Below are 27,050 nucleotides of genomic sequence, written 5' to 3'. Positions count from 1 at the left end.
TTAGATTCATCTATATTCAGTAGACCACCGCTCTTTCATTGTACTTTGTCTCTCACCAATCAGAACCGGTGCCAGTCCCAGGGAATCCAAGACCAGAAGCAAAATTTTTAAATTTGCCCGCTTTGCCCAAGTATCCAGGTGCCAGACCCATGTGGCAGAGGCGGCCCTTGGGCCAAGTCAAGGAAGCAGTGGTTTCCGACCGTTTTATTATAAATATTATTTCGGCCACATTTTCACTAAATCTCCTTGTAGTCTAGTGGTAAAACATGAAAGCTATAGACTTGCTAACACCAACCCAGGGTTTGAACCTCCACCAATACAGCTGATTTTTTATAATTTGCTTATGGTCCTGGTTTTCTTAGAACCGGCTCTGCCAGGTGGCGAAGAGAAGCTGTAGCCTGCAGATGTTGCCACTAGACCAAAAGAAACTCTCAAAAATTTGTGGCCGAATTTGTATTTATAATAATACGGCTGGAAGTCACTACTTCTTTGGCTTGGCCCAAAGATCGGCTCTGATCAGAACATGAGCGTGAGTTTCACTATACACAAGAAACTAGACATCCAAAGTCGAACGTAGTATGAGTTTTGCTATCCAACACTAAGGATCAGACTGGATTAATCCTTCCATCCAAGTTTTTTCACCTTAAGTTCTTCTTAGGTCATTCACCATCGGAAACAAGTAGTTTGAACTTAGGTAAAATTTGAGAGTTTTTATAAAAATATTCTTACTGTAACATAATTTTAAGTATATAGTTTTGAAACAGTTAACATTGTGATGTTGATATGGATCAAGCTTTTAATACTATTTATTAAAAATATAGTATATGTTAGAACATTAGTTATGCATAGCATCAAAGGCAGGAACACACATAATAAAAGAGTTCTTTTGTCCACTTTTAAATCAAAATGATAAATTTTCCCGTAAAATTCTTCTATTGTTTGATATTTAATTTTCTATCTCCTTATGTACACATCACTACTTTACTCTTGTTTCCACTCAGACTTGCACAATAAAGTTTAGGGTTGGACATTCAGGGGACCAATCGAGTTTCAAGCTTTTGGGTTTATGAACTTCACTTCTATTCGAATATTATAAAAATTCAATTTGGATTTGGTTTTGAATTAATAGTAACATTTCCAAACACCAGCTGGACCCAATATAATTTTTGATTTTCAGGGTTTTGGTTCAAAAATATTGTTTTGTACTTAGTTAAATCCAAAAAGACAAATAATGATTCAGTGAAACAAAAACCCAAAAGTAATTTGAAATAAAAAATGAGAAATTCTCTTTTCAAAATTCTTTCTGGCTATAGTGTAATTTTCAACAAATGAAATTAGATTGTAAATACAATGAATTTATTGAACCACACTCAAAAACTATATGCAACCAAATCATATCCGATAAACCTAAAGCAAAACACATCAAACCAGATAAACTCGACTATAGAGAAGAAGTAAAAGTATCAAATACAAAAATATATTAAACTAAGTATTTTGATTAATTATTGATGTAATAGATACTTATTTTAGATACTTAAAAATATCCTAAAGTATTTAAGGTGTTTATTTGGGATTGAATTTTAGTTTGGTAGGCATATAATTATTGCCTAGCATTTTAAAAAACTTAGGAGTTTTAGATATTTATTCGGGTTCGGATCCCGTTCGAATAAATTCATAACCTTAAATACGATAAAACAAGTTTTCTTCGGTATTATGTCATATTCAAATTGGACTCAGTTGTATCATGTTAGATTTGACTCACTTGGTTTATTTGCCTGCCCTTAATAAAATTATTTTTCTCAAGTCAAATCGGGTTTGAGTTTATTCCGGTTTAGCTCAATCTCTACTCGTGGAGTTGGCATAAACATATATAGTAAGATAAAATATATTACAGTAAAAGAAAATTGTGAAGGAAAGAAAAGTAAGAAAAATAATAGGAGATTCAAATTCATGTTACAGACTTACGGTTGATAATGGATCACAAGTTCCATTCCTTGATTATAAGCACTTTCCAGCAAGATCATTATCCCATCATTTATTACATAACAAACCACATATATTTCCAATTACACTCACAAATATCTTTCTATTATAACATACAGCTGTAACAATTTAATTCCCACTTCGATCCCCCTTAAAAAAGGACCACCATAAAAAAAACCATTAATGATCTTTTGGCATTTTTTAAAAACTAAAAACAGAAAAATACAGAAATATGTCCCTGTAAATAATTATCTTTTTGGGTTGTAAAGAAATAAAAACAAGCATGTGATGTTGATGAAGAGCAGGGTGGCATTATTTAAGCGGAATCATCGGCGTGAGAGTTTTCCCTTTTCACCCTCGGCTGTATCCCGTAATAACTAACGTACCACTTAACAAACTTCCTCAACCCCGCCGCGAGATCCGTTGTTGGTTTATACCCAAAGTCTTTATACGCCAAGCTCACATTCGCATGCGTGTAAGGCACGTCACCGTTCCTAGGCATTTTGATCAGATGCTTCTTCGCTTTACTCCCTAACAACCCTTCCAAGATCGAGACCAGTCTCCCGACAGGAACCGGAGAAGTGTTCCCGAGATTGTAAACACGTAACTGAGCCGGTCCTCGCTTCTTCCCGCCGCTTCCCGTGCTTTTCTCCGCCGTGTCCAACGCACCGACACATCCTTTAACTATATCGTCTATGTAGGTGAAGTCACGCGCCACTTCTTGATTGTCTTGCGTTCGGTAAATATCTATCGACTTCCCGTGGAGTATGGCTTTGGTGAAGAAGAAGTAAGCCATATCCGGTCTTCCCCAAGGACCGTAAACCGTAAAGAACCGGAGTCCGGTTAAAGAAAGACCGTAGATGTGATTGTAAGTGTGGGCTATCTCCTCTCCCGCTTTCTTCGTCGCCGCGTAAAGACTAGCCGGCTGATCCGTTCTGTGCTCTTCGGAGAACGGGTTCTCGGTGTTGAGTCCGTAAACGGAGCTGGACGAAGCCCATACGATCGCGGGCTGAGGGTTAGCCGCTTTGGCTACTTCGAGGAGGTTGACGAGTCCAGCGATGTTCGAGCTGATGTAAGACTGAGGGTTCTTCATGGCGTAACGAACTCCGGCTTGAGCTGCTAAGTGGAGGACGTGAGTGAAAGGGACGACGTCGAAGAGCTTACGCAAGAGAGGACCGTCGTTGAGATCTCCTTCGACGATGAACACTTGGTTCTTTTCTAGGAGTTGTTGTCTCGCTCTTTTGAGCGATGGGTCGTAGTAGTCGTTGAAGTTGTCGAATCCCAACACTCCGTCCCCGCGCTTTCTAAGCCCGAGGGAGGAGTGGGATCCGACGAACCCGGCTGCTCCGGTGACGAGGACGGAGAGGCCGTGTGGTCGTTTCGGTGTTGAGGATTGTCTCACGCGCTTCTCCCAAGCGGCTCCTTCGCCTAGGGAGGAGGATGAGGAGAAGATGCCGGTTGATAAGAAACTGCGACGGTGGAGATGGTGTGATGAGGCGGAGTGGCTGTCGGAGAGTGGATGGTAGTTGATAGCGAAGAGGAGGAGGAGGACGAGAGCGACGAGGAGTGTTGCTCGGAAAAGAACTTTGGAAGAAGCTTTGAGAACTTTGGTGCTGTGAATCTTGCGGAGGTAGCTGTTGTACCTCTCCAGCTTCACCGTCTTACTTGTGTCCGCCGACGACGCCGACAGGGGCATTTTTTGTTTTTTTGATAGAACACTCTTTAACTTGTTTTAGATTTGTATGTGTATTCTTCTCTTTGGATCAAGGGGATCGAAAAGAAAAAATTGCGCAAAATGAAATTTATTTATTTCAGAGGGTTTGAGAGGTTCTTTTCGAGCCCTGGGGTAGTGGAGGAACAATGTGATGATTATAAAGAGAAAGAGAGAAAAATTTTCTGGTCGGAAACCACTTTTGGTGAAATAAAAGTTTAGTGCTATAAATCAACGAGTTAATTTCTAGAATATGCTAATAAATAAATAAAAGTACTGTTGTATGATTGTATCTTACCCAAAAAAAGTACTGTTATAATTGTGATGGTGACGTTGGTTTTTTTAACACGAGTGTGAGACTATTCTGGCATTAGTAAACAATATAGGAAAGTTCTTACAGAGTTTACTTTTGCTATTCATTAAAAAGTCTGTCGAGTTATTATTTACTTATTTTTGTAGTCGAAGATATATATTAACTACTGTCTACTAGCATAAGTTTCTTCATTACTACTGGATATCAAAGTTTGTTGTGTTCTTTAGCTTTAGAAAAACAGTGTTTATAATTCTGTAAGTTGCAAACTGTAGTCAATCAAATTGTCATTTATCAGTTTTCGTATTTGTAAAGATGATAATAAATAAATTTAAGAGATACTAATATATAAAGAATATTTTTAACAGACATAACAAATATGCTAGATTTATCTCAAACTTCATGGTATGAAGTCCTGATCGATCACGAGACCAAATGCATTTGTACATAAATCACCATCATTTTCAGGATAGTATTCCTTATGTTTCATCACCATTGTCATTATAGAACAAATATGATTTTTGTTAAAAAGGTTTAGGTTTGTTACAAAATATAGATCGTTTGGTAAAAGAAAAAGAAAAGAATTAATAGAGTAAAATGCCTAGCTAATGCACTCCTTTGTAAAATTTAAATCTAATTTATTAAGTGGTATTATTAAATTTAATAGATTTTATCATACTCAATATTTTCGTAATTTATGTAAGACAATGTCCTAACAAAATTGTTAGAGGAACTAGAATAAGAGTATTTTGAAGAGTATGAAAATGTGTTAAGATCATCTTCGAGACTATAAAACATGAACTAATTAACTAACTGGATTTTTTAATAATATAGTAGTAACTGTTCAATGACTTGACAGTAAAGTGTGGCAATAACGAGTAAAGGTATGGACCTTCGTTGTAAAAGTATATAACCAAATGATTCTAATAATTAAAGAATTTTAACAGATTGATTAAGCAAGAGGACATCCCCCCTTCGTCTGTCTTGTGGTGAGGAAATGAAAGGGATTATGCCCATGTGACTCCCCCCACATGTTTCTTACGTGTGACTGTGTGAACATTTGGACAAATTTTATTTGCTTACTCATTATCATAATCATATATTGCGAAATTGGTGTGGGTTCAACTTAATATAAGAGAACAGTACAGGTAGAAAATAAATGAAGCCTTTTTGACTTATTTGTCACTACGCGTTGTCAAAAAATGTTTACATTCTACGCCAAAAAAACAAGTTTAATTAAGAGTATGTATAGACTGAAGCTTAAAAATTAATGTTAGAGATCTGAACAGATAATCATAAGTTATATGGATTCAAACCAAATAGGTTTGCCTAAGTATGTATACAGTTTGTAATACTTCACTTGCAAGTAGATATATAAACAGTATAAAATCGATTTCATAGATAGTGTAACAAGTTCAAATGCGATATTCTTTAGCAAAAAAAAAGAAGTTCAAATGCGATATTTCTTTGCAAGTAATAATATAGTACTTTATTTTCTCAAAATATATTATATAATACCCTTGACTTAATGATATGTGATTTTGAACCGTTTAAATAGTGTTTTCTATAAATATATATCTAGACCACATACTGTGGATCTAGATTTAACACAAAAAAAAACTATATACGCGTGATTAGCAAAACTAAAGCGTTATTTAAGCTAAGAACTAGATTTTAACATGTCCGTCCGCGTAGATATATTTTCGTTTTTATAATTATTTATATTTAATTTATATTACAAATTGATGATATTATTACAATTAGATGTTTTTGTTTAATATAATATGTCTTATTCAATATTATTAATATATAATTATTTATTATTTTATTCATATTTTTAATTTTTATGACATAATGAATATTAATATATAATTTATTTGTAATTTAATAGTTTATTTAAAATAAATAGAATTATGTAAGAATCTAAATAGAATAATTTATCTACTGAAATGGATTAGATTTTGTTTATATTTCTCATTGGTCAAAATATATTTTAATGATTTTGTAATTTAAATAAGCTATATTTTTTATTTAATTTACAAACATAAAACATCAACTGTAAACAAAAAACAAAATCATATAATTAAGTAATATAGTTTTTTTAATTTTTATAATTTATTTTTATGAAACTTAATTTTTTTTTATTTTTATTTAAACTTTATAAAATTAAAATAATATATTTTAATAATCGTTATCGTTTATTTAAAATTTTAAAAATCTTTATTTTCTGATATTTTAGTAACAGTTACGAATTTAATGAATTATTTAAAATTAATAATAAATATTTTTTAAGATTTTTAAAAATAAATAGGAAATATCCAAAAATAAATGGTGTTATAGTAGAATATTCTTATGTGTGATAGTATATTTTATTCAAATGCTATAATATATAATTATTTTTGATATAATAAAAAATTACTAATGAAATAGTCCAGTGACTTTTATCAGTAGATAAAAATAGGACTCTATTTTAATGGATTAGATAAATTAGTATTCATCCTCAGCAGGGGCTATAATAACTTAAATTACCATATAATAACTATAGCATTGATTAGGGTTTGGTAGGAAACAATTATCCGGATTTTTTGGAAGTATTCGTCATCCGATCAATTTCGTTCTAATAATCAATTATTTGATCCTATCTATTTTGTCCGATTAGTCAATTATCCAATCTGATTCCATGCACATTCGTAACCATCCGGATATTGGAAACTTTCTAGATTTTTATCCGATATCTGATTTGATCCGTAAAAATAAATAAAAATCTAAAATAATATAAAATAATAATATTTTATCACAAAAAATATTTACTTTTTGAAATTCAGAAACTAATATAATCAATTTAGTAAATAAAAATACTATAAAATTATATAAAATATAACATTTATATAATATATATATATATATATATATATATAAATCTTTAAATATGTATGTATATATATGCTTATAACGGATTAGATAGAATATTTATTTTAAAAATATTAATATTTGTGATTTGCTTCAGTTTTTACAGATATTGCATATTAATATTTACTTTGCTTGGTAAAATTATGGATATCCAGATTTTTTTGTTCAAATTAAAACAAATAACGAATTGAATTAAAATTCATGTACATGTTGCCCAGCCCTAGCAGATAGCTAGAACAAATAAATATGCGAAAAAACGTTTGAGAAATCTACGAAAAAACAAATAAGTATTTTTATAATCGTAGTGTGATTCCAAAAATTTTCTAGACCAATGACTAGTCACTACGACTAAAAATTCGGGTTATCTTGCCATTAAAAACGTCTATGGATGGTTAAAAGGAATCAAACTTATGACGGAATCTGCCACCAAAACCTTTTTACCACTAGGCCAAGACCATTTGATTAAAAAAAAGCCAATAAATTCCATTGTTTCTCTGCTTTATTTCTAAAGTATAACTTCAAAAACAGTAGAGCCAAGACTGACCTTTTTCTTTACCCAATATTTTATCTATATAAAATACATGCATTTTATATAGATAACTCATTACTTTAGTAGATTTAAAACAAAACCAGATTAATTGTTTGCTCTGACTGATAATATCCCCGAATTGGAAAAAAAAAATTCAAATAACGTTTGCATATTATAGAAAAAAAACACAGGAAAAGACAAGATTGTTTGGACAAGTTGAAAAAAACGTTAGGTCAATTTTCAAAATCTGAAGAAAAAGTTGGGCATGTAAAAGTTAACAGCGGAGAAAACATGTCGTTGCGTAATTGTAATCATATCATTGCTTAAAAATGTTAACTCGAAGCTGCTTTCATTGGATGCGATATTGTATTGTATACATATAGGTCCCTCGTTCTCTTTTCTTTTTCGTTATCATTTTGGTTGGCTATCAATATATCAATATCATCTTTATTATATAGAGAAGTACAATTTTTATATACTACAAAATAGTCATATTTAGTTCCATGCATTCTCTTACATTTTCTTATTATTTGTAATAGTTTATTTAATATATCACATTTCTAAATAATTATAAGGATATTAATAACAAATCTATTTTAACTGTAAATTTAAATTTTAGTTGTAGTAATAACAAAATTTGAGAAAAAAATCTAACAAAATCTTTTATTTTTTAATATTATTTTAATTAATGCACTGGTTAGTTTTGTAATTAGTAGTATAATATGATTATAAGTTAATTTAATTTATTTTTTATCATAAAAATAAGAAAATTATATTTTAATTTTGTAAGTATAGTCTATATCATACTAAATTATAATAATGAATTACATATAAAATAATAAACTTATATTGTAATTTTAGAAATTTTATAAGTATATTCTATATTATATTAGATAGTAGCCATGTTCTAAAACGTGGCCGCCGTGCCCATTTAATCGGCGTTTAAACGCTATGCGGTGAGCAGCCGCGTCGATTTGATCCAATTCGCCTAAAAACTCGGATCCTTAGCAAAAAATATCATATTTCGAAGTTTTATGCAAAGAATCTTGTGAATCAGTTAAAATCTGGTATAATTGGGTCAAGAATCATTGAAAACGGTTGAGAATCGTGGAATAACAGAGAGAAAATCCGTCATTTAGAGTTTCTGGTTCGACAGGCAAGAGGAAGAAGATGGAGGCATTTTCGTAATTTGAGTTCATTAAAGAAAAAAGGTAAAAAAAACAGCAAAACAAGGCTTCCTGCCATCGAACCCGGGTTATGTCATTGATATACTAGCACACAAACCGCTAGACCACGATAAAACGTCAGTTATTATTTACATATAATTGTATATATAATAAAAACACACAAAACTAATCCCCGATTAATCCACGATTAATCTCCGATTTTTTCACAACTCGCTAGGCCCAACCCGAACGTACGCACAGCACCTAACGAGTTTTCGAACATGTCATAGTAGTAATAAATGAATTACATATTAAAATTGTATTAATTGGTAAACCAAAATATCATTCGCCTTTTAAAATGATTAAAATTCTTAAATTATGTAATAACTTTTATTATAAAAAATAAAACTGTTATGTTAAATTTAATATGTAAAACTATATCTTATCTATTTATTTATTTTTAAAATGACAGAAATATATTATCTAAAAATAGTTATATAAAATAGTATAAACTTTTATATTTATAAATGAAAGGTTATCTGCACGGATGTGCGTAAGGCCGGCTTTGAACATAAGACAATTAAGCACATGCTTGCGGCCGCCAAATATTAAGTATTAATTCAACCATTTTTTTTTGTAAAAATATCCTTTAACCTATTTGGTAAATGTACTCTTACAACATTTATGAGGTCAGGGTTCGAATGTAGTCGACCACATAATTATTTTTGGCTTCTAGCCTACATATTTCTAGGACCAGTTCCGGATGTGATCAAAATCTAGTTCTCTTTGATTAAGAAATATGCTACTTGCTGATAATATAGATAGCAAGAATAGTTGTAATTCATAGTTTTCTAAAAAGAAAAAAGGAATAGTAATTCATGAAGTAGTTAAAAATAAAATAAAAATTGCCTCAGAGGAGTCAGAATTATAAGCTGTCAGATTTTAAACTTCGTGGGGGTATGTACATCTCTCGAGATTCTACGTAATAGTTTAATCTGACTTCGGTTTGCATCGGTCTCTCAAAGTGAGCCCATAACCCTCGTTCGTTGCCTTCATAGAAGATTCACCATGTTCTTCATTTATTGCAGGAGCTCGTGGTAATTAATTTTTAATTCTTTCAAAGGACTGCCATAACAATATTTTATCACTTTATTTGTTATGAATAGTTTCGTTGATTTTTCTTTTGAAAAGAATATAATAATTTCGTTGATGAAAAAAACAAATAAGAAATAATAGTAATTTCTTTGATGTTAAAGACCCTATGTAAAAAAGAAAAAAGATCGGTATGTATTTTACTAATTCGGTAACAATTAGTTGATGTAAGGGCATGCCACCGACAAAACCATCCAGAATTTTATATATATATATATATACACACACGCTAGATTCGCGGATGTATTTTTATAAAATATATTACTATTTGTTTTCATGTTAATATCAAGACTAGACAAAAAAAAAAGCCAAATTAAGTTAAAAAAATAACCAAATCCAAAACATTAAACCTATTCCAGTGCAAAAAAATAGTACCAAACCTGAACATAAATTGATTAAATATTTAAATTATTCAAAATTTTAGTATTTAAAGAACTAAAACCTAATCCGATGTGAATCCAAGTATTTTGAATACCCAAATGTATCTAAAATAGATTTATATACTTATATATTAATTATTTTTAGATTTAATGTATATAAAACATTTATAATATATATATAGTACTTTTAATTTGGTTTAAATACTTGGAAATATATTTGGAAATATATTCAAATAGTCAAAAGTAAATATCAAAATTGTTAAAATATATTTAAAACACCAAAATATTTTAAATAATTATTGATTCTCTATCCAAATATTTAAACCAAATCAATTTATATATTAAGTTTAGTTATTCTCACATATGTTATTCAAATTTATATGTAATATATTATTTTGTTTATAGATTTTGAGAAATTTAAAGTATATAATAAATTTTAAAAAATAATTAAATTGCTTATCCGAATCCGAGCTGAACCGACAAAGATCCAAATTAAATCTATACCAAAATTTAGAAATATCCGAATGGGTTAAAATATTTAATCCCCAAAACCTGAAATACAAATAAACCCGAATGAGTACCCGAACGTCCACCCCTACACTATTATATATCATATTTGTGTCATCATATAATTAATCATATTTTATATGTACCATCATATAAGTAATCATATAATTAAAAGTATTTAATACATATCATTATATAAATAATCACATATATTATATTTTTAAAACTTAATGTGAAATATAAAAACCATAATTTAAGTTGTATATGAAATTGGAATTTGTCTTGTATTTTTATTATATATATATATTGAATTAATTTTTAATATTGGTTATTAAAAAATATATTAGTAAAAATAAAATTTTGAATATATGTATATTTTTGAATTTATTTTTGATATAAATCAACCTTAAATTATTATTTCGATTTGAAATATGTATATAAAATTAAAATTTTGTTTTATGATTATTTTAGACACAATATGTTTTTACGTAATTAGATTAGCTCATTTTCCTATACTTTTAAAGCTGGTCCAAATAGATAGTTTATCATAATATAATAAATTTTCAATTTTTAATAACATAAATCTATTATTTTTTCTTCTTAATATACCGATATCCATATTTTCAAACAACATTATATTCTTTTTAATATTGTTATTTATTTTTCCAAACAAACTTCTTGTTAAACGAATATTCATGTTTCTAAACAAAATCAAACAAACCTCTTTTTTTAAACTACTATCCACGTTTCAAATTTTTTTTTTATTTAGAACTGATATCAATGTTTTCAATACCTCAATTTTAATAATATATATATCGCACAAACTTAGGTTCATCTTCTAGGATGAACTTTAAATTCGTCTCACCTTCTACGACCAATCAAATGTCACATAGATTGTAAAATGAAAAATATTAAAGTAGAAAAAAAATAGCTGAAAAAGAACGATGCCAATTTTAACGACGCTAACTCTGCCAACTAAACCCTAAATCCTAGATTTTAAATCCTAAATTCTAGACTCTAAATCCTAGACCCAAACTTTAGGCCATAAACCCAAATCTTATACCATAAATCCAAATTCTAGAATCTTAACTCAAACTATATACTTTGACCCAAATCATAGACCCGAAATCCAAATTGTAAATCCTAGACCTTAAACCAAAACTATATACACTAACCCAAATCCTATACCCTAAACCCAAACTGTATCCTAAACGCAAACCCTATAACATCTAGGTTTAGGGTTTACGGTCAACGATTTGGCTTTAGGTTATACAATTTGGATTTATGGTATACAGTTTGGGTTTAGGGTCAAGGATTTGGATTTAAGGTATATGGTTTGGATTTAGGGTCAAGAGTTTGAGTTTATGATTTAGGGTGTAGAGTTTAGGAGATTTATGGTTTAGTTGGCGGCGTTAACGTCGTTAAAATTGATGTCATTCTTTTTTCAGCTACTTTTTATATTTTGGTATTTTTTGTTTGATAACCTACGTGGGACTTTTATTGGTCCTAGAAGGTGAGGTGAATTTAAAGTTTCATCTTAAGGGGTTAACCTAAGTTTTGTTTGTGGATTTACTCCTCTACTGACCCGGTTTAAAGATCAATTTCAACAGTTCAAAAGTCTATTCGACAAAATGACAAACCATGGAAGATGGAAGGTTCATTATGAATTAGGCATGGACATTCGAATTTTCAGTTTGGGTTTCCATCAGGTCTTGTCGGTCCAGATTCTTCGAGTCCTGGAAATTTATACTCATATAGGTACATATAATGTTCGGGTAAGTTTCGGGTAGGATTTTATCGGATCCGGATTGGTTCGGATCTATAATTCTAATATCCGTAAAATGTCCATGATTTTCAGGTATATTTTGGATTCGGATTGGTTAGGTATTAGGATCCAAAAACCCAAAATACCCGAATTGGACTCGAAAACTCAAAAATATCTGAAAACCTTAAAAATACACGAAGAACCGCAAAACCCCTTAAATTTACCCAAAATCAAACCCGAAAACCCAAAAGACACCCGAAAATTACCCGAATACTCGAATTATATTTTCTGATCTGAAACCTGAAAAAAATCCGAAACACCAAAAGTATACCCAATCACCCAAATATATTTAATATATACAATAATTTTTGGGTACTTCAGATACCCGATCGGGTCTCGGGTAAGACCCATAACCGAACCAAACCAGCGGGTCTAAATAAAAAAGATCCAACAAGTATTTTAGCATAACCCCAGATCCGGACACGAACCTGTATTTCCGGGGTTTCGGTTTGGGTTCGATTAAAATGCCAAGGCCTAATACGAATTTAAAAGGAGTTAACGCTGCATTAATGCTTCAGCTAAGAGAATGGAAGATGAAGAAATTTAGAACATATTGATGGTGTCAAATTCATGCAGGAGATCAAAGTTCCACTACGATTCATGATGAGCCGACTATATATTTTTGTATAAATTTTAAATTTATTCAAACAAAAAAACAATTTTGCATCCAAAGATGCTGACAAGATTTAGGGTTCTATTTTTTTACATTCTATGAAAAAATAGAATATCAATTGCTTAGTCTTGAAGCTAGCCAGTTGTGAAGCCCCTCTTCAGACCGAGCGTCTCCCAACTGTCTCAATGAACTGAATCTGATGACTGGTTTTCATTGCCTTGTCGATGTTTTTGATCAGTTTCTGCGGTGTTGAAAGCAAATGTAGAAAAGGTAGAAAGACGAAGAGTATTCAGCTTTTATTTTGCCTCTCAATTTCATGGTACTATCAGTTATATTCAATAAAAACTCCTTATAAACCTTTGAATCATAGAAAATAATGGATTTGTTTGTTTCTTGTTCACTACGTAAGATCAAAATCATAATCATAAATTCGGATTGAATCTGAGATCCATTATTTTTGCGTTAGAAAGAGGAGGTCGAAAAAGAAAAGAAAAAATCCTTTTAAAAATTCGAGGTGAGACGCAAACATCCCGATGAATGTAAACTCGTTCAGTTCGACATAACCTGTAGATCTCGTGGATCCCACAACACATACTGTAGGAAAACAGCTCCCTGTGGATGGAACTCCCATAACCGCTCCAGTGCCAGCACCAGCACCAGTCATCGATATGGATGCTACCCTATTCAATACATTGTGATGTACCGAATCAACATATGTGCAGTGAAAAAAATTAATAAATCGGTTTACTGGGACATGCTTGCTTCATAAATAACATGTTTTGATCCTGGTAAGTGTGGAACAAAAAAAAAAGTGTGGAACAAGGAAAATATGACAGTTAGGTTAGAAATTAGCGTAGTTAAAAAAACAAAGGTTAGACATTAGCTAGCTAAGTACTAATCAAATTTACTAATCAGGTTAGCGAATATCCGGTTAAAGATAATTTAGTTTGCAAAATGGTTAAAAAAGTGTCGGTGGTCTCAGACACATTTCAAGAACTAATATTGGAAATAATTACAACTCTAATTTGAAAGCGATTTGGGAAAGCAGTGGAGTCGCCTATCTTTGTCCCTTCGAAGGCTTTTTCAGTTGAAAACGAAACTCTTTGTCGGTACGGTTATACAGAGCATGATTGATCTGGATCCTTTCGTTTTCCATATAATTTTATTCAACCAAAACTATAATGTATATTAAATGTTTTGTAAAATCTCAATTGCCGTAAACTACTCTTCAACGAAGAATATTCTTGGGTCTGAATTGTAGCAAATTAATTCTGAAATTGATAAGAACCTGAAAAGCAAATTTGTTAGTGTCGTATTTTCAAATAAAAGCTAACGGATACATTTGGAATTGGCGATGTGAGGTTCTAGTCTTACCTCGCATCAGGAGGTCTTTAATTAGTTGGTTTAACAATTTGATCATTACGAACGAAGTCGGCTAAGGCCTAAGGGGATAAGAGGTGCAGCCTTCCCGGGATCTAATTTCATGTCTTCGTGTATTCTGATGTTAACTATAGAACTCGATTCGATACGTATATAATACTGATAAAGCTGACATAGAATGACATTGCTTTGTCAGGAAGAAAAGTTGAAAGTGTTTTGGAAAGTTGTGTCCAATCATAGTTCCATTCAGTAGGTTATTAAATTAAATTAAAAAGTATCTAATAATTCGATTGCTATAAGTGTGAATCTCAGAGAAACAGTGAAGAAGAAAGCTTTTCTATTTCATTGATACTTTTCAACTTGGTTTCATCTTGCAACCTTACACTATATTTATACTAAGACTCAGACAATGTAAACCCTAGTACACCTCAGCACATACGCCAAGACTGTGAAATCTATTTGCTGTAGTCACACAATGAGTTGGTCTTACGACCGTTGCAGCAGTACGTTGTACTCTGCTTTTGAGCTGGCTGTTGATCACATCTTTGGCGTTTGCAGAAGACTGTTGAATGGGCTGAGAGTTGCTCTTCACTGTGGGCTTTATATCTTGGTCTGAGGCCTTGTAGTGAGGTAAGGTTGAAATGGGCTTGTTGCTGTTAATACTCCCCCTCAAACTTGGAGTCGGAGGAAGAGAGACACCAAGTTTGGCTCTGAGCTTGAAGAACGGTTCCTGTGACAAAGACTTGGTAAACACATCAGCAAGTTGCAGAGAAGCTGGAATGTGTTTGACCTCTAGAGCTTTGAGTGCAACCCTTTCTCGAACATAGTGATAATCCACATCAAAGTGTTTTGTACGCTTGTGAAACATCGGGTTCGCAGACAAGCAAACTGCAGAGAGGTTGTCACACAGAAGTAAAGGCGTAACCTGCTGCTGTAATCCCATGATTTTGAGAAGGTTTTGCAACCACACAACTTCAGAGGCAGCTATGGACATTGTTCTGTACTCTGCTTCAGTCGAAGACTTAGATACTGTTTCATGTCGCTTTGAGGACCAAGAAATCAGATTGGAGCCAAGCAGTGTACAGAATCCTCCAGTTGAGCGACGCGTCTCCTTGCAGCCAGCCCAATCACTGTCGCTGTAGCAGAGGAGAGTAGACGTGGTGTTCTTTGTGATGCCAAGGCCCATCTGATAAGTGCCTTTTACATATCGAAGCACTCTCTTTAGAAGCTGAAAATCAGACTTCGTTGGAGCATGCATTCGTTGACATATGTAGTTCACCGAAAACTGAAGATCAGGCCGAGTCAGCGTCAAATATTGCAATTTTCCTGCAATGCTGCGGAAGTAGGATGGCTCTGGGAAGAGTTCATCCTGACCTGTAACAGCATCCAATTTCAACGGAAGTGGAGTCGGCATTGGTGCACAATCAGCCATGCCTGCAGTTGTGAGGAGATCCATAGCATACTTGGATTGGTTAAGAAACAAGCCATCGTCAGTTTGGTGAACTTGAATGCCAAGAAAGTAGTGAACAGGACCCATATCTTTCATTTTGAAGACAGTGTTGAGACTCTGCATCAGCTTGTCAAGGAGAGCAGTGTTGTTTCCTGTCAAGATCATATCATCAACGTACAAGAGCAAATAGATGACATCAGAACCATGATGATAGATGAACAGGGACGGGTCTGGAAAACTGCAGTCGAAGCCAAACTGAATAAGAAAATCACTGAACTTGTCGAACCACGCTCTTGGCGCCTGTTTTAGACCGTAAATAGCTTTCTTAAGCTTGCAAACATAGTCCGGTCTGCTTGGATCTTCATAGCCAGGAGGCTGAGTCATGTAGACTGTCTCCTTCAGTGTGCCGTGAAGAAATGCGTTCTGGACATCAAGTTGCTTAAGAGACCAGCCTTTTGTCACAGCAACATGAAGAACGGTTCTGATTGTTGCAGTTCGCACCACCGGGCTGAACGTTTCAATATAGTCAAGCCCTTCTTCTTGTTGATTGCCTCTCGCAACTAATCGAGCTCGTCGTTTGAGCGGCGTTCCATCGGCGTTAAATTTAGACTTGTAGATCCAACCACAGTCCACTGGATTCTGACCTTCTTCTGGTGGTACCAGCTCAAAGGTCTCTGTCTCTTCCATGTTGTTCATCTCAACATCCATAGCAGCTGTCCAACGAGGGTCCTTCAAAGCCGCTTTTACTGACTTGGGCTCTGCCCAGTCACTCTTGACTGTCACCATAGCATAGCGTGGATTAGGCTTAACAATTCCATCACGAGCTCTAGTACGCATTGGATGAACTATCTGTTCCTCTGGAGATTCATGTTCCTGCACTTGCAAGTCAACAGCCACTGGAGAACCATTGTTGGGAGTACTGTGACCTGAAGCTGCAGAAACTGAGCTCGGCGCTGGAGAAAGGATGTCTTGATCTGATGGCGTTGCTGTCGGAGAAGGATACTGACGAGCTGAGACAACTTCTTCCGGAGGAGACACAATTGGTTCTGGAACAGGCGCATAGATGTAAGCAGACCTCCAAGCACTGAGCAAAGACGAAGTGCTCGGCAAGTGATACTTGCTGTAGATAGTAGCAAAGGGAAAATCGGATTCATCAAACAGAGCGTGCCTGCTTATAAAGACTTTTCCTGTTGGTGGATAGTAACATCGATATCCTTTGTACTTCTCGTTGTAACCAAGAAACACACAGGGCAAAGACTTAGGATCAAGTTTGTTTGCCATGTATGGTCTGAGATACGGGAAGCATTTACATCCAAACACTCGCAAAGCTGTATACACTGGAGCTTTGCCGTGAAGAGCTTCAAAGGGACTGTGATTGTTAGACAGAACTGAGGAGGGCAGCAGATTCCCAAGAAACACTGAGGTAAAGAAGGCTTCGACCCAGAGTTCTTGAGGCACTTTGCCATGAAAGAGCATTGTTAGAGCCAGTTCTGTCAAATGTCGATGCTTCCTCTCCGCCAAGCCGTTTTGTTGCGGTGTGTGAGGACACGATATCAGTTGTTGGATGCCAGCACTGGCGAGGTGATTGAGAAATTGTCTGCTAACAAACTCCCCACCACCATCGCATTGAAACTGTTTGATCTTTGTCTGCAACTGGTTCTCAACCATGCTTTGAAACCGAAGAAAAACAGAGTAAAAATCCGATTTGAGCTTCAAGGGATAAAACCATGTGTATCTTGAGAAGTTGTCAATGAAAATAACATAGTATTTAAATCCCTGAGCTGATACAACTGGACTAGGTCCCCACAAATCACAGTGAATCCTCTCAAGAGGTTGACTCGAAACAAAACCAGAAGAAGAAAAAGGAAGCTGACTACTCTTCCCTACTTGACACGCATCACAGACAGATGATGAACTACTTTTACTGAAAACTATGGCTTTATTTCTTGCAAGCTGCTGCAGAATGTCCATGTGAGGATGGCCTAGCCTCTGATGCCAAATCCCCGCACTTGTCACTTGCTGTCTGTTGGAGTAGAAAGCTTGAAACCGAACATCCTTGAGCACATACAAGTCCTTATGTCGACTTCCTTGTGTTAGGACCTGCTTTGTCACCTTGTCCTTAACAAACACAGAGGCGTCATCAAATGTGATCTCACAGGGATAGTCAGAAGTGAGTTTCGAAACAGACAAAAGGGACTTGGTTATAGATGGACAAACGAGCACATCGTTAAGGGGAAGAGTACCTTGCGGAAGCTGCAGAGCAATAGATCCAACATGCGTGATAGGCAAGTAATCTCCGTTTCCCACTATAACTTGATCATTGCCTAAGTATGGTTCGGAAGACTGAAGCTGAGACCCGTTGTTGGTGATATGAGCCGTCGCAGCCGAGTCTGGATACCATTCCTGACCATTTGGAGTTTGATCAGACACACGCATCATCGTCAAAGCATTGTGGACATTGTCAGGAGTTTGAAACCCCTGATCAAAACGACTGTAACATCGAGAAGCAGAGTGGCCAAACTTTCCACAGATCTGACACGTCGTGCGCGAACCTCCACCTCCAGCAAACTGTTGATGGAATCCACGACCACGTGTAGAGTAAGTGCCAGAGTTTCTGCCACGACCTCCTCCACCTCTGTTGCTGTAGTATCCTCTGCCACGGTTGCTGTAGCCTCTTCCTGTGGCAAACGCCATGTGAGGATTGACATCTGATGCTTGGTTTTGGATCTGAAGCTTGTCATCGAAGTTTATGAGCTTAAAGGTTGCATCTTCAAACGTCATCTCGGGAGCAGAGTCCATGGAATGCTCAATAACAGTGCAAATGGACTCATACTCTTTTCCCAAACCACTCAGCGCACCGTAGATCATCTCTTGATCAGTCATGGGGCTACCAATCGAATCCAACTGATCACACACACTCTTGACTTCGCCAAGGTACTCGGCCATAGACTTTTGTTTCTTGGTGAGACCCTGAAGTTTGCGTTGGAGATCGAGACGTCTTGTAGCGCTGACGCGGTTGTACTTCTTAGCGAGACTCAGCCACACATCGTGAGCAGAATGGAGTCCGTAAACAGATCGCAGGGCCTCCTCTGTCAGTGACCCAAACAGCCAGGCCATGACGAGTTGGTCCTTGCGCATCCATTTGACAAACTCCGGGTTAGCCGTCTCCACAGCTTCACCACCGTCTTGAGCGACCACCGTAGGAAGAGGGCGAGGAGAAGCTCCAGTAACAAAGCCAAGAAGAGACTGGCTAGAGAGAAAAGACTCAAACTGTGTCTTCCACAACAGATAGTTGGAAGACGAAAGCTTTAGCGTCACACACTGAGAAATGGTCAGTGATGGCGCCGAAAGAGGATCTGAGTTTTCTTCCATGGTGCTCTGATACCATGTGAATCTCAGAGAAACAGTGAAGAAGAAAGCTTTTCTATTTCATTGATACTTTTCAACTTGGTTTCATCTTGCAACCTTACACTATATTTATACTAAGACTCAGACAATGTAAACCCTAGTACACCTCAGCACATACGCCAAGACTGTGAAATCTATTTGCTGTAGTCACACAATGAGCTGGTCTTACGACCGTTGCAGCAGTACGTTGTACTCTGCTTTTGAGCTGGCTGTTGATCACATCTTTGGCGTTTGCAGAAGACTGTTGAATGGGCTGAGAGTTGCTCTTCACTGTGGGCTTTATATCTTGGTCTGAGGCCTTGTAGTGAGGTAAGGTTGAAATGGGCTTGTTGCTGTTAATAATAAGAAGATAGCATATCTCTTTCTACCAGCTGCGAAAAATAGCCAAAGAGTCAATTAACCAATTGGGTAAAAATATGCTCATATGACTTTTATGCTCGTTGATTATTTAATTTTAGTGGAATTTTCCAGGTATACTAGCCGCGTAGGTATGAGAAACAATAATCATCACTCTTTGACGAGTTGAGAGTTAAAAAAAAAGCAAGTGAATTTTTCCCCTAGATAATATTGAAACTAACGAGGAATATTTTACCCAAAAATAAACAAGGAGGAATACAGTGTTGGGAACACAGACCAGATGGAAAGCCAACGGACAGCATAATATCCCTGGAAACGGAAACTCACATGAAAGACGAGATGAAATACAACAAAAACACTCGAGACGAAGGACAAGACAAGTAAGGGATCAGATCAAAAATAGGAAAACTGGAATCAAACCATAATAAACGCGCTTTAAAGTGAAAAACTTTTTTATATATCATGCCTACTAATCACTTCTCCATGTAACTTCCTTTTTTTTAGGTTAGCGGTTATATTTTCAGCTATTATTATGCCAATCAGGTTGAAAAGTTTCCACTTACATTTTGGCTAGTAACTGTTTTTTTTTTTTTGACAACTGGCTAGTAACTGTTTAAATATAGTAAAACTATTTATTCTTTTCTTATTCCTATGTGACGAGAAAAAAATTGTTAAGCTGAATATATATGTTTCTTTTTCTTTATTATACCCCATGTGTATCAATTTAAGTGTGTTTAAAGATTTTTATTTTGTTTCATAATAATTGATGTTCTTACAATTTTAAATTTAGTTTATTGTTATTTGAAATTTTTAACTAATCCCAAAATACTACATCTTTTTTATTGGTTGAATTAGCTTAATTTAATGCTAATGTATAAAAATATGTTTTTAATATTTGTGCAAAAATCTTAAACACCTGTTAAAATAATACGGAGGGAGTATTATTTACTCTGCTATTGTTCCACTCATTTTCTCCATATTAATTACTCTCAGTTACTCTCCTAACTACCAATCACACACCCTTAGTACAAGAAATACAAAAAAAAAAATTAACGACGGTTAATTAGAATGAAATCAGTGTGTTTATAAATTTGGCCAAAAAGCTGAAAACCCACTGTATCTTGGATATATCATTTAAAGTTTCATGTTCGTGAGCTCCGCTGCTCAGAGTGACCACTTTCTAAAGATGAAATCATTCTGATCAACTAATGTGAATCAATAATAAAGTGGTTGCAGCACTAATGATATACTTTTAGTCACCTGAGTGCTCATATCATACTAGAGGTGAGATTCCTTTGTGACTCCCTCTTCTAGAAAAATAGGAGTTCTACAGATACATCGGTAGTTGCAAAATCCAACACATCCCTTGTTGGAGCATCATTCATCTAAAATCTATTAGCTCAGAAATGTGAAAACAAGTTGTTCGACAATCTAGAATATTTTATCTTCTAGAAGATCATTATTTTTTACTTATTGATTGTCGGAAAACCATATATATACACACGTTTTAAGAACAAATTAATGAATGATGTGTGAATTTAAATTGTTAACACACAACATTCAAGTCACCATATATTTCTTTTTACGAAAAAATCTCAAATCGTATATAAATAGAGAATAATTTATATGACAAGAAAAAGAACTTTTAGCGTTCTTTATTTAGAGAAAAGTTTTTAAATAAACATGAAACTAAAAATAAAATTAATTAAAAGTTAACAAAATTATAATATATCACTACTAATAACAATTAAAAATCATTAATTATGTTCTGATCTTACAACCAGATTTTTTTATTTGATCCAGCTCACCAGTTTACTGGTTTTTAGCCGTTTTCGGTTTTTATCAAACTCATATTTTAGTTTGAACCAGACTTGGCTTACTTAACTATATATTTATAAATTTTTGTATATATATCTAATTTATGCATTATTTTAGAATTTTTATATTTTAAAATCTTTTATTTTATTAATTGTTTTTTACGAATTCAGATCCAAATCCGAATATTCGCGGATAATATGATATAAAGACGGATATCCAGATCTGGATACTCCAAATTTTCCGGATATCCGGATCCGTTCCAGCCCTAATTTTAGGTAAATGGTAAGGCCCAGCCAATCAAAAGCATTTCTTTTGTAAAGACCATCACAAAGCCAAACATGTTAGTGTAACATTTCGATTTTTGGTATATGTGGAAATGATTCAGAAATCGATTTGGTCATATATGTCATTAAAGTGCACTTATCTTTTCGGACACAACTCTTTTTAGAACTCCAAAGTTAAACATATTTAGACTAGAGTAGTGAAATGATGGATTATCTATGGGGAAGTGATCCATGAAACTGTGGGAGTAAGGTCAAAACACGAGGAAATGTCATGTGGTTATTACAAAAGCAGTAAACAAGACTTTCGAACATTAGAAAATTAACGTACCACCCGTCACAGAGAATATAGCCCACAGACCAAGTGAACCTGCATGGGAGGCTATGAGCCGTGAGTTGTCAAAGCGTTAACAGTTAGGCTGATGCTAATAATTTGTTTTCTTAATTTCTCTAAACTCTGACAATGTAATTTTCACTACCTAGAGTTTCCCAAAAGAGCAATAAAAACATGTATCCACTTATAAAAAAGAACTAGAGCTTGATCCGCACTTTCGTGCGGATTTTGTTTTGATATTTTTATAAATTGTTTAGTGACATTTTAAACATAAAGATTTTTAGATATTTTTAAGTTCATATAAATTTATCCTGACCCGAAAGAATTCAAATCGAACACTGCCCAAAAATTTTTAATACCCGAACATAATTTAATTTTAAAATCTAAAAATCTGATAGTTGTAAAATTTGATCTGTAATGTATACATAAATCCTCATGTCTAACTGATTATGTAAACAAATAAAAAAGATTTTAAACCGGTTTGAAATCTTGTTACTAGTAGAATAATTTCATTTAAACACGTGAAACTATTATGGTTAATACGTAAAATAATTAGGACTAGCTCTATAAAAGACGTATGTCAACTAGGCATATCTCACTAGCAACCTCGAGTTTTTGAAGTCATTATTAGATTGTTTGTTTAAATGGAGGAAACTACATCTACTATTTGGGATGTGAATACGTTTGGTAATTGAGTACTCAAACAAGAGATGCCCTTCAGAACTAAAAACTTAAAAACTCATTTCTGATACCCAATCCACAATTTTCCATGTCCAAAGTTAGATACAAATCTGGGCTTCATAATTAGATAAGAGCCCAAATAAAGTAGATCTGAATGGGGAGAATAGGCGCGTTCAGCAAATGCGACGTCGTTTAGTGATTCTCTAATAGATCGTTATAGAATTAAACCGGTTTGGTTAAAATCGCCACATGCCCTAAAGAGTTTGTTCTTGTTCATCTTCTCTGCGTAACCATCAGCAAAATCGACGACAAGGACGTCCCCTTCCAGGTCTTGGTACCTTCTTCTTTTCTCTATATTTACAGTCGTTGTCTCGTCAAGTAGCTCATGTGTTTTTTTCTTATTAGAAGTTTGGATTTAATGTCGGAATCAAATGGTCGGGAAGTCGTGTTTGCAAATCTTTGATTCGTTCAACTTGTTTTGATTGATGATACGTATAATGAGTTTCTGGATCTCTCGAGGTCTTAGTTGAAATTGTTGAAGCAATTAGTGGACATGTTCTAATTGTGGTTTTTTATCGTTTCCAGACATCTTCAAACAAATGTCTTTCTTCTGCACCAAACTTGCGGTTTTACGAAACAGAAATGTTCCAATGCTGCTCTCTTCACTCCGGTACATGTCCACAAAGCTTTTCATTGGTGGTAAGACTTTTAAACATTCTATTCACATAGTTGTGAATCTTTGTTATCGTCTTCGTATAACAGTTTTGATAACTGTTTCCTAAGGCCTATCGCCCGGAACTGACGACCACTCCTTGAAGGATGCTTTCTCTACCTTCAACGGAGTTACAGAGGGTAACCACCTGGACCTTCCTACTCTTTATTTTCACTCTTCTATTATAGAGTGTGTGCTTATGTTTAAACATTAATTGTGTATTTGCTTTTTGCAGCAAGAGTCATGACTAACAAAGTGACTGGGAGGTCTAGAGGTTATGGATTTGTTAACTTCATCAGTGAGGATTCCGCCAAGTCCGCTATTTCAGCTATGGATGGGCAGGTTAGAACACAAAAGAATCATCAAATCTAACTATCATATTAAATTGTTTCTTGGTTCTTGGGGGTGATTAATTAGGAGTTGAATGGGTTTAACATCCATGTGAACGTTGCAAAAGAATGGCCAAGCTTGCCATTGTCTTTGGATCAGGGAGCTATAGAAGATGAGAAGAAAAGCAATAAGATGGTGAGCCGATCTGTATGGAAAGATCCATTCGTTGATGCGTTCTTGATGAAGAAGAAAAACGGGGCTCTGAACAGGAAGATATGGTCAAGGAGATCTACAATTCTGCCAGAGTATGTTGATTCGTCGGTGAGAATCTACAATGGCAAAACTCATGTGCGTTGTAAGATCACTGAAGGGAAAGTTGGGCATAAGTTTGGAGAGTTTGCGTTTACAAGGAAAGTGACCAAGCATCCTAGAGCAAAGTAAGTGTAGTTCTTGAGAAATGAGAATTGGTCACAGCTTGAGATGAACCAGAAACGAATCAATAAGAATACTGAGCAGTTAAGCTTTGAAGTCTATTTATCAGACTCTGAAGCTGTGCTAGTGTTTTTGATGATTCATGAAACCTGAGGAAACTTTTGTAACACTGTTGATCCTCCAAAGTGTTTTTGTTGTTGTTTTTGATTCTTCTGGTGATACTAGTATGAGACATTTGATCCACTTTAAGGCCAAGATAGCCATTAACAATGTGGAATATCAATTTAAAGTCCATCGCTTTGCTAATGCTAATTAACAAGAAGTAATCCATTTATCTACGGGAGAATATAGTTATTTAACAATGATTTTGGTCAAATAAATCAATGTTCGTGTCGTACAATTTATAACAAGCAAAAGGATCAAATTACATCGAAATTAGTCAAATAATTTAGCATTTTTTAAGTAATCGTGTTGGTGCAGTGGTCATGGCCATTTTGGAAGGATCAAAGGATCATGAGTTCGAATTGTTTTTAAGTTACTTTTCCAATCAAAAAAATAATTGTGTGTTTTTGAAATATGTAATTTTACAATTTCTTTCAGTTGAAGGTACACTCAACTCTGCAACATTTTTTTTTTGATCAAAGGCTTCCACAACTGATCGGGTCGCCATGTGAACATGCTCTATTTGCGCTAAGGTTTTGGACGTACTCTGCTTCATGTTTCTTTCTTTTTAGGTTTTACTTTTTACTCTCCTTTGGAGATTTGGGTTTGTAATAGTTTTTCTTTTTCTGTATGTAACTCCTTTTTTGGTTTATCTGTAAATCTAACATCTGAAGAAACAAAACTTGGTACTGTCAGTTATCCTTTTAGTTAATCGTGTGATCAATTTACTTCCCGTTAAATTAGAAAAAAAAGGAAAAAGATAGAGTCTAGTGTAGCAAATGAGTAAATGCTCTTATGTAGATTTCCTCTGTATTTGAGTGTGCATTGATTCTGGAGATGGTGTTGAAAGAGCCACATACATTGTTGTATAGTTTCTTTTTTGGGGAAGATGTTGTATATTGCCACCTTATAAAATCCAGTATTTACAGAAATATCTGTTTTCTTAGTTTCAAACTCTTAAAACATACTCCCTCTGTTTTTATTTATATATAGTTTTAGTTAAAAGTCTCAATATCAAAAAAGTTATTATTTTTGAAAAAATAGCATTTAATATACAATCTCAACCAATAATAAAAATGTATGTATTATTGTATTGGTCACACAATATCTAATTAATGCAAAAGTTGCATTGAATTATGCAAACACCTTACATTGTAAAACAAAATTTTTTGGCTAAAACTACCTATATAAAGAAACAGAGGGAGTATTGAACTAACCCCCAAAATTTTTGACATTTCAACAAGAAAAGCGAAGAAGCTTTGACTACAAAAAAAAATATTTAAACAAAGTATGGTAGTAAATGTGGAGTATCATGTTTAAAAGAAACATTTTTGATAGTTGAAATTTGATGACTATTCTCACGGAACCACATTTGCCAAAGTTATTTCGGAATGCCGAGATTCATAATGCGTGGCCCTTGGTACTTCCACGACATTAGATATGAACCAGACAAAAAAAAAGTAGTTGTCAAGTTAAAGGGGCCCTTGGTAGTCTTATTGCTTGCTTAAAATAGGAAATACAAGCAAAAAAACCGAATATTTAATGAGTTCACCTTATTTTTGAGGGTTTGAAAATCAGATCCACCGACGCTCTTCTACGAACCGGTGCCGATACGTATAAACGCTCAAGATATTTTGGCACCGACGCTAAAAGTATCTTGGCTATGCAAAGTATCATTTACCCACACACAAAAGTAGGGCTGGGCAAATTAACCGAACCCGAAAATCCGAACCGAATCCGATCTGATAAAAACGAATCCGAACCCGAAATAAATACCGAATGGATCTTGTTTTATGGTATTTTAGATTATGGGTATTATCCGAACCGAACCCGAATTTAAATGGATATCCAATAGAACCCGAAACATTCAAAACCCCAAAAAAACTTACACTAAACATGATTTAATTTCTGATATGTATCCAAAATACACTTAGATATATGAAACATCTAAATTATTATCTATTACATAAAGGTTGGTGGTTTTATAACATGGAAGTTTATAGTTGAAGATTGCGGTTGAAGTTTGAAGTTTTTATATTTTGGTTTTGTGTTCATTGAACAATGCTCCTCATTTCATGAGAAATTGGTTTTCGTTTTATGCTTTCATTTATTTTGTTTTATTTCTATCGATAGATATGTTTACTTTTTTGTTTGATTTTGAATGATCAAGGTTGATGTTTCTTTTTTATTTTCGAAGTTTTATTAAATTTTTGGTTTTTGATTTCATTAAATAATATGTTTCTCATTTCGTTTTGATTTTAGTTTTAGCTTTCTTTGAATTCTCTTATTTGTTTTGATTTATTTATATCAATAAAGATGTTTGGCTTTCGTTTTAAATTTGCGTCGTTTTATAATTGTTTTCTTTGGTTAGTGACAAAATTGATGATTTTACTTACTTACTTGTATTACAAGTTACGATTTATTTAGATTTGTATTGGTTACATTTAGTATAAATGGTATATTCAAGAACCGAAAGTCCGTTTGAAACCTAAACCGGATAGTATTTTGGGTTATACCAATACCAAAATAATTTACCAACCCCGACCCGAACCGAAGAGCACCCGAACCGGTCCCGAACCGAAGTTTTAAATTATCCGAATGGGGCTGGTTTTCGGTAAC

At 34.1% G+C, this 27,050-nt stretch overlaps 2 protein-coding genes across 4 annotated transcripts; one reads left to right on the top strand and one right to left on the bottom strand.

Annotated features, from left to right (window-relative positions):
• Positions 1-2,236: 2,236 nt before the first annotated feature.
• Positions 2,237-3,889, bottom strand: LOC108812794 (UDP-glucuronate 4-epimerase 6). Its single transcript, XM_018585158.2, has one exon. It carries the CDS (start codon positions 3,677-3,679, stop codon positions 2,300-2,302), a length of 1,380 nt encoding a protein of 459 aa, XP_018440660.1. The 5' UTR covers positions 3,680-3,889; the 3' UTR covers positions 2,237-2,299.
• A 19,119-nt stretch (positions 3,890-23,008) lies between these two features.
• Positions 23,009-24,561, top strand: LOC108811902 (40S ribosomal protein S19, mitochondrial-like). 3 transcript variants are annotated; one of them, XM_018584010.2, is made up of 5 exons: positions 23,009-23,123; positions 23,381-23,494; positions 23,579-23,647; positions 23,743-23,849; positions 23,925-24,561. In XM_018584010.2, the coding sequence occupies exons 2-5, from the start codon at positions 23,395-23,397 to the stop codon at positions 24,276-24,278; spliced, it is 630 nt and encodes a 209-aa protein (XP_018439512.1). In that variant the 5' UTR covers positions 23,009-23,123; positions 23,381-23,394; the 3' UTR covers positions 24,279-24,561. The 3 variants fall into 3 exon arrangements, with proteins under 3 accessions (XP_018439512.1, XP_056844115.1, XP_056844114.1); XM_056988135.1 differs by having other exon boundaries at positions 23,023-23,129; XM_056988134.1 differs by lacking the exon at positions 23,009-23,123 and having other exon boundaries at positions 23,151-23,494.
• Positions 24,562-27,050: the final 2,489 nt, after the last annotated feature.

Source organism: Raphanus sativus, chromosome 6, assembly GCF_000801105.2.
Source record: "Raphanus sativus cultivar WK10039 chromosome 6, ASM80110v3, whole genome shotgun sequence".
NCBI classification, from domain to species: domain Eukaryota; kingdom Viridiplantae; phylum Streptophyta; class Magnoliopsida; order Brassicales; family Brassicaceae; genus Raphanus; species Raphanus sativus.
This window is presented reverse-complemented; position numbering and strand designations above follow the sequence as displayed.